At 43.1% G+C, this 8690-nt stretch overlaps 1 protein-coding gene across 2 annotated transcripts; it reads left to right on the top strand.

Moving 5' to 3' along the window:
- Positions 1 to 133: 133 nt before the first annotated feature.
- On the top strand, positions 134 to 7549 carry plcxd2 (phosphatidylinositol-specific phospholipase C, X domain containing 2). Of its 2 annotated transcripts, XM_030349183.1 has the most exons (8): positions 136 to 578; positions 1092 to 1228; positions 1550 to 1669; positions 2155 to 2208; positions 2310 to 2465; positions 3945 to 4055; positions 4531 to 4661; positions 6062 to 7546. In XM_030349183.1, exons 1-8 carry the CDS (start codon positions 476 to 478, stop codon positions 6222 to 6224), a joined length of 975 nt encoding a protein of 324 aa, XP_030205043.1. In that variant the 5' UTR covers positions 136 to 475; the 3' UTR covers positions 6225 to 7546. The 2 variants fall into 2 exon arrangements, with proteins under 2 accessions (XP_030205044.1, XP_030205043.1); XM_030349184.1 differs by lacking the exon at positions 2155 to 2208 and having other exon boundaries at positions 134 to 578; positions 6062 to 7549.
- Positions 7550 to 8690: the final 1141 nt, after the last annotated feature.

Below are 8690 nucleotides of genomic sequence, written 5' to 3'. Positions count from 1 at the left end.
CGTGCGTGCGCGCGTTTGCGTGTTATGCGCGAGTGTGTGTGTGTGTGTGTGTGTGTGTGTGTGTGTGTGTGTGTGTGTGTGTGTGTGTGTGTGTGTGTGTGTGTGTGTGTGTGTGTGTGTGTGTGTGTGTGTGTGTGTGTTCTGCACGGTTTTTAAATCACGCACCGAGTCGAAGCGAGAGGGTGGGGGTAGAAGTGTAAGTAGATTATCAAAGCCATTGGCCATTTGCTTCTCGTTAGTTCCTCGGCTTGAAACCTCGCCAAGACCCACTGACCGGGTTTCCGTATTTGCGCGATGAATCCCTGTCATTATTAGTCCTGCTCCCTGTACCCCACGAGATGCATGCTTTCCTCCTGCTATACTCGAGAAGAGGGGGATGGCGCAAATAGGAATAATTTTGCGAGGAAATGTCTTCACCGTGCAGAGAAACTGAAGATTACTGTCCCTGCAGACATTATTTTCTTCCACACCTGTCATGAAGACACGACCGGCGGGCATCGGAAGTGCCCGGGCGGACTGGATGGGGTCGCTGTCCCCGAAGCTCACTGCTATGCCCCTCAAATACCTCGCTGTGCCAGGTAAAACAATTAACAGTGTCGACTGGATTGCAACCCAGTCAACATTTAATTAAGCTATTGTTTGTGTAATTGCGTTGCGTCTAGGTGCCTAAACAAATGAAAGAGTAATATTATTTCACTATTAATAATATTATCTATATATTTAGATGAAGTGCTTATTCAGTGCCAATCCGACTCTTAAATGTAACTTCTTAATGTAATAGTTTTGCGCGGTGCATCATGCATCGACCATTTATTGTTCTTAGCTTAGTTGTAGACATGTGTATATGGATTTGAGTGCAATACCTTAATTGGCACTTAACCCACAGGTCAGTCCAAACAAGTTGGGCTGAGATTTGCCCAGTGCAAGGTCAAATGCCTCATTAGAGGAAAAATAGAAAGTGTGTCTGTGTGCGTGTGTCATATTTTCATATCCTCTCAATGTAATTTGTTGTAACCCCATGTCTCTATTCTATAGGTAGATTTGTTTCCCTTTGTATGTGACTATGTTGTAAATATGCATTTCTCGGGAAGGGTCCCACGACTCGTTTACATTCTGGGTGGATGTGAAGGCACCCGTGGGTCCTGATCAGAAGGCGTTTGTCAAGTACCTGGCCACCATCTTCAGACACATGGCCAAGAAGGTTATGGTGAAGTGGTCCATGACCCAGGTATCACACTCAAAGAACAAACTAACTAACTTAACTCACATGCACTGATGTTAAACAAAGAACAAAAGTTCCAGAGGTTTTGATTTTTGACATTACTTAAGATTTAATATTGACGTCCTGCATACTGTGTCTCTTAATGGCATGAGGCATTCTTGAACACAAGTTCTAGGGGCTCATAAAAACGTATTTCTCAACTGAATAGAATACATTAGTAACGATTGTGACGGATGCCTGTTTTCACCAGAATGTCTCTCTCTCGCTCTCTCGCTCTCTCGCTCCCTCTCTCCCTCTCTCCCTTTTCCTCTATTTCTCTCTCTGTAGAACCTGACTTTTAGAGAGCAGCTTCATGCAGGTATCCGCTACTTTGACCTCCGAGTGTCTTCTAAGCCAAGAGAGCCAGGGAAGGAGATCTACTTCATCCATGGACTCTTTGGACACAAGGTGAATGGTGTTTTTATTGTCCATAGGTTCTTACATCATATTGTGTCCGAGTCGATTATAACGCTTCAGCTGGATGAGATGGGAGTGAGAATCACTTGACTCAGAGTTTGTTTGATTAGTCCAGGAGTTCTGACACATGTTAGAGTTACCCTCAGTGGTGAAAACGACTTGGCTTGACTCTCTCTCTCTCTTTCTATCTTTCTTTCTTTCTTTCTTTCTTTCTTTCTTTCTTTCTTTCTTTCTTTCTTTCTTTCTTTCTTTCTTTCTTTCTTTCTTTCTTTCTTTCTTTCTTTCTTTCTTTCTCTCTCTCTCTCTCTCTCTCTCTCTCTCTCTCTCTCTCTCTCTCTCTCTCTCTCTCTCTCTCTCTCTCTCTCTCTCTCTCTCTCTCTCTCTCTCTCTCTCTCTCTCTCTCTCTCTCTCTCTCTCTCTCTCTCTCTCTCTCTCTCTCTCTCTCACACTCACACTCTCTGCTTGTTTATCCTAAGGTGAGGGATGGGCTGTCAGATATCAACTTGTTTCTGAACAAACATCGGAAAGAGGTAAACAATCTTGTAAAATGATAAATATCTGGATAAATGACAGACAGACCGCCATGGTTACTGATTGGTTGATTGATTGATTGATTGATTGATTGATCCAGGTGGTGTTCTTGGACTTCAACCACCACTATGCCATGGAGGAGGAGCACCATGTCTACCTCATCAGCATGCTGCAGGAGGTGTTTGGCAGCAAGCTGTGCCGGGCCAGCCCTGTGGAGACCATCACCCTTGACTTCCTCTGGGAGAAGAAATACCAGGTGACAACATGTTCTCGTTAGTAAAAAGCACAACAATCCCCCATGGTCCACACTGGGATTTGAATATGGAAAGGAGCTCCAAAATTACTAATAAGAGAATATACTCTTCTGTCAGAAATCACCAAGCCATAGATTTATTCATTTGTTGCATGAAACGTACAGTTTAGTTTTGATTTATGGTTCACTCTTTTCGGGTGGTCCTTAGTGCAGGATTTAAAGCATGCATTTGACAACCGGTACCACAACCCAATTTTGTAGGTTACAAGGCAGAATGATACAGGTTGAGGATGGGTTGGTGGTGGAGGAAATTCAGCTCAACCAACTGAACTTTGCAGTGTATGAGGTGGAAGGTCTTAAATGGACCGCCTGTCAATCAGTGTATGTGAGTTTGATTGGGCCACGTCAATCAGTTGTTAGGTGGCGTATGACTAGACAGACCCGTCAGAACATGAATCCTCAACTCTGGTATCCAAGTATGTCTGACTGATGCTGTTCTGATAGTAAATGTAATAAATGCTGAGAAAGAGTATCGAGACACAATGAGTCAGTTACCATCATCATTTGGGTGGTAGTAGTTCAGGAGGTAGGACAGGTTGACTTGTAACTGGAAGGTTGCTAGTTCGATCCCCTGCTCCTCCTAGAGTGTCGTGGTGTCCTTGAGCAAGACACCTGCCCTAAATGTTTAATCATGTTAGTTTCTTCTTCGCCAAACATATATGTTTATGTCTAGCTTTAATTAAAGCACCTATGTCTGTTACTATGGGAGTAAGACGGCCTATCGTGCCATACACATGCTGAGCTATTTCCGTCAGTAAGTGTGAGGTCCACAGGTCTTAGAGGTGGATCCTTACGAGATTATAGTTAACCATTAGCGTGTTTGACTCACTGGCCTACATAAAGGTAGGCTTGTGTTTGGGTTTGTGTGTGTGTGTCTGTTTGTGTTTATGTGTAAGAATAATAAGAAACTGAAAGTGTACACCTCAGATACTATTAAGTCATTTTCTGCTCTTGTCTCGTTATCTATCGCCAGTTTACTGGCAGGGTAGAGAAGGAGTGAGAGAGAGACATACAGACACAGAGAATGGATGAACAGGAAGAGAGAGGGTTTGGGAGACAAAGAGAGAACAGAGTTGAAGCGATACATAAATAGTTGGAAGAGTTGAGTGTTCAGTTCAGTCGTTGCACTTAGTTTCCACACATAGAACATACAGTTTAGAGGACTACTCCAACATGTTTAACACTTGAAAACATTGAAGTTGCAATGTGGTGCATTTCAACAAACTGCTAGCCCAAAACCACCTGGTCAAAGCTGATGGATCGTGATTCCAATAATGTGAATAGTGTTCTACCACCACTCTGCAGCCCAGGCTTTCCTCCAATGTGATTGACAGTCTTTATCTTTCCCTCCAGATGATAGGGTTCTCACTCTGTAGTCGGCGGTCCTCTCATGTGATTGACAGTCTTTACCTGTTTCTCCAGGTGATAGTGTTCTACCACCACACTTCAGCACAGGGCTGTCCTGTCATTTGGCCCGGCAACAAGATCCCGGCACCCTGGGCCAACACCACCAAACCACACAAACTCATCAAGGTAGGCCAGTGTAGACGCACACACATACACACACACACAAAAATGTCCACACGTGCACACAAACAGATATATAATGAAGACACAAAGGTGTAATACATACTATAATAAGGCTGAACCACTTTTTTTCAAGGGGGATTCTTGCAAACACATAATAAACAATAATAATGATTTGAGATTTCTTCTGTTAACCTTAAAGGGGATTTACATTCATGAGTTACCAAAAAACTGCCAAAATCCAAAGCCACAGCAACCCCCCAAAGATGAAGCCCTTGTTACTAAAATGGAGGTTGTGATCAGCTCAAATGAGTCCCCCGTTGATGTGATAGACCTGTAGTTATATGTTTTTATATAAGTATCCATGAAAAGAAAAGGCGAGGACAGGGGCGACAACCTCTGGCCAGACCCCCAGCGGTGCTGCTGCGGCCCCTCCACATATGCGGTGTGTGTGGTGTGGTTTGGTGGTGACTGTGTGTAGTTCCTGGAGACCACGCTGCAGGAGCGGCAGCAGCAGGGCTCCTTCCACGTGTCCCAGGCCATCCTTACCCCAAAGGTCAACACCGTGGCCAAAGGCCTGGTGTGGGGCCTACGCAACTACCTGGTGGAGAGGTCAGTTATACACACTTTATTGTGTGTGTGTGTGTGTGTGTGTGTGTGTGTGTGTGTGTGTGTGTGTGTGTGTGTGTGTGTGTGTGTGTGTGTGTGTGTGTGTGTGTGTGTGTGTGTGTGTGTGTGTGTGTGTGTGTTCTGCACGGTTTTTAAATCACGCACGTCAATGGAAAGTTCACCGAAATGGATCTTCAATCCCTGAGTGAAAACTAAAAAGAAACATACATGGTATACATTTATATACACAATATTACTTGTATCACGGAGATACATGAAGCAGACAGGTCTTGTACAAACACTTCCTGCACAGCATTGACTGTTGTCAATGCTCTGTAGAGCCAATAGAGGGCAGTACAGTAAGCCCTAAGAGGGGTTAAGGAGGTGTAAATGGATTTATACTAAACAAGTAATGTGTAGCGTGACAGTAGCTATTTAACATAAGACGTCACATCCTTATAAAATATACTAATATGTAAATTATAATGGTTCTCATTGTATAATCTGATGTCCTGACTGAAATCCGCTTTCCTCCAAAAAATGTATATAATTTCTCTTTTTTTTCTAAGTATAACTTCAAAGTAAAGGGATCCCACTTTGAAGGCATAGATCTGAGTGTATGTTAGCTTAGCTTAATGTCACCACTGTTGTACTACTGGCATCCAGTACCAAACCACAGCCCACATTGAGGACTGAAGTCCCAGAACGGATACTGAGGCGAGACAGGAAGTCACCTAATTTCGTACTTCCGAGGAAGCAGGGATTGTTTATTATTGCAGGGTAAACATTTAGACTTCCTGGTTTTGTTCTGCCTGCCATTGGAGCCTGTGGATGGTTTATGGTTCTCGAGATTCCTGAGTGTTTGTGTTTGTGTGCGTGTGCGTGTGTGTGTGTGTGTGTGTGCGTGCGTGTGTGTGTGTGTGTGTGTGTTTGTGTGTGTGTGTGAGTGACAGTGTTTGAAATGGAAAGTTCTGCTGTTGAAGATGATACATATATAGATACAGGAAAACACCCCACCCAATTTTGTCTTCATCCCGTTTCCCTTGTCTCTCTCCTGCTGTTACACATTGGCACGCGTTCCATACGGGATGCGTGTAATATGCTCAACATCGATAAATATTGAGTTGAGCGATGACATATTCAAAAAAAAGGAAAAAGTTTTTTCTTGATCTGTCGTTTGAAACAAAGTCAAAATTGAAGTTATGGTTACCATATTCTGGTTATTTTTGCAGATGGAAAACAAACAGACAAAGATATACTTTAATTACATTTTTAGCATTGTTAGACTTTCATTGTAAACATCAAAAGGCCCACTGCAAGCGCAGAGCTAGAATCGCGTGTTGACTCGTTATTTTAACTCATGTGTTGACTCATGGTCCGCCCTGACCCGCCTCGACTTCCAGAAACCTTCCTGCCATCATGACCTGGGTGGAGGCTCAGAAGCCCGGCGTTGGCGGTGTCAACATCATCACCTCTGACTTTGTGGAGCTTACCGACTTTGCCAACACCGTCATCAGGCTGAACAACCTGCTGCTGTCTGAGAGGGACCACAGCGGGGCTTCGTGACAGAGGACACGCCCAGTGTGGGTCATTCAAGGTGGATGAGGTGGTGTGTAAATGCTCGAGACAGTTGTGGAATGATAATGTCATCAAGAGGACGGGACACCAAACAATTGTCATGGCAACAGGTTATCTTTGCTCGTCGTTGTTGTTCAGCGTCTAGTTATAGTGACAATGAGGTTTGCTTTGCACAGAAGCACCGAGAGTAGGAACGAACAAATGTGATTGAAGTTAAGCCAAGGAGATCGAATCATGGATGGATATTGTTGCATTATGGGATTGCAGTGGGAATTGATAAGACAGATATTGATAGTAAAGAGGAAGTTGAACTACGCCCTTCCTGCCTGATGAGAAGTCCTTTGGTCATGTTTAAAATTCACCTTTTGTGCTAAAACTATGAATCAGACGCTTTTTCCAAACTACGGATAAAACTGACAACATGGGTAGGTATGCCAATATGTATGTTTATGGTACTGTACACTACATTGCTTTGGGAATAAAACATTGCCTTTCTCATTCATAAATCCAGAATTAATTTTAGATACCACAGAGATTTTCACACGGTTGGTGATGGTTCATCACTACCTATGATCTGTCAAATGTCTCTCATGTACTGGATTGAGTTAAAATAGAAATTGCATGACCTGCATTGCTGTTCTGTATGTATAAGAAATTAGCTTCAGCTATTTGATGCACTATATTTTTATAGTATTTTGAAGTATTCTATTATATATTATATGATATTGTCTGTGAAGAGTATCCATGGTTTAAATGAGCAAGTTGATGCAGCTTAGATTGCATGTTTCGAAAGTAAAGGATCACAATAGTTTTTACATGGAAACTCCAACTGTTTGCGTCTGTATATTTTCTTTCCCATGTCTGTTATAGGTAGTGGTTAGCACTGTGGCTAAAAGGGGACAGGCTAATCCATCTGTAGTACCTGGTCCCGACACGGTCTCCCTCACCGTTTGGTGGTTTGTCTGGATACTTTAACTACATTTAGTCACCTTTGGCCCACAAAGATGACTAAAAGTGTGTAATGTCTGTGCCAAAATCCTCACTAACGCTAAACATGCTTACACACACACAAAACACAGACATGAGCACACATATACAAAAACATACGGTCAGGAAGTCAACCTGCAGTTATATATGCGTCTATGTTTACAGTTTAATCACAGCACAAGGTTTATTGCGCAAATTCCTTGGCAGGAAATTCAGAAGGTATACTTGAGTCCTCCAGAGGTGGGGAAACCACATTTTCTCTCATATATGGATAGAGAAGATTCTGCAATGTGATACCTTCCTGATGCACACACTAACACACAATGTGGTTTACACTTGCAATGTTTACCTGCATGTGTTCGGTATAAAATTATGTTTTTATATGACGTGTTTAACGTGCATTGTTAGTGGACAGGCAGTGTATGTGTGTTTGTGTATATGTGTGTGTTTTCATGTGCATGTGTGTGTGTGCCAACGCATATCTAAATGTGGGTGGGAGTCAATCTGTGTGTGGGAGTCACAAAAGCTGTTCAAATACGATAACGAAATGAAAAAAGTTCATAGCATATCTTAAGTATGTTGACTCAAGTACAGGGAAGAAAAAATAGCTGTAAAGAGAGTGGCAGTCATTCCAGAATGTTGTAGCTGGTCAGAAACAAATATAATTGTGAGAGAGAAAGAGAAAGAGATGGAGTGAGAGAGAGAAACAGCGAGAGAGGGAGAAGGAGAGCAAGAGCTAGAAGGTGAGACAGGGGAAGAGAGACAGATAGGGGGAGGAAAAACGACAACAGCTGCTTTCCACTTAAGCCTCATCTCATGACAAACCTCTGTGTTTTCTTTTCATGTCTGCCCTTCTCTTCTCCTTTCCCTCCTACTTTGTACTCACGCTTTTCCTGTGTGAAATATTCACAGGCTCAGGCCCGGCCGCGCTCTCGCGTTCGTACCCGGGTCACACAGTACTGTAGTACACCCCTCTACGCACACACATAGACACACACATACATACACGCACGCACGCTTATACACACAGGCACTTTAATTGCAGAGTAATTACGCATACCATGACAGGCAAGTGGGAGAGAACAGGGGCTCAAATAGATGGAGAGCGAGCCAAATTCCTCCCTCCCTCTCTCTCGCTCTCTCGCTCTCTCGCTCTCTCGCTCTCTCACTCTCGCTCTCTCGCTCTCTCTCTCGCTCTATCACACATACATTCAATCTCTCTCGCTCTCTTTTGCTTCATCTTGACCGCCCCTCCCAGTTGGTTTCCCAGGTTTTGAAAGAGAAGCCGGCTGTCCTATAAATGATGTGTTGATTCAGCAGACCCTGTGTGGAGCTTGAACATACATATACAATACTAACAGATAGAGAATTACATATGCAGAAAATAAATGATATTCAAATGCATTAATTATTTTTAATGCATTCGTGTGCATAACACTTGGATGTGCATAACACATACAAGTCCTT

This window comes from Gadus morhua, chromosome 23, assembly GCF_902167405.1.
Source record: "Gadus morhua chromosome 23, gadMor3.0, whole genome shotgun sequence".
Taxonomy (NCBI): domain Eukaryota; kingdom Metazoa; phylum Chordata; class Actinopteri; order Gadiformes; family Gadidae; genus Gadus; species Gadus morhua.
The sequence above is the reverse complement of the archived record's forward strand: the minus strand, read 5'-3'. Positions and strand labels throughout refer to the sequence as shown.

Bases quoted from the DNA above. Each gene is read 5' to 3' on its own strand.
- plcxd2 (XM_030349183.1), top strand. From the start codon at position 476: ATGAAGACACGACCGGCGGGCATCGGAAGTGCCCGGGCGGACTGGATG. The intron at 2,209-2,309 runs GTAAACAATCTT...TGATTGATCCAG, and splicing joins TGAACAAACATCGGAAAGAG to GTGGTGTTCTTGGACTTCAA. The intron at 4,056-4,530 runs GTAGGCCAGTGT...GACTGTGTGTAG, and splicing joins AACCACACAAACTCATCAAG to TTCCTGGAGACCACGCTGCA.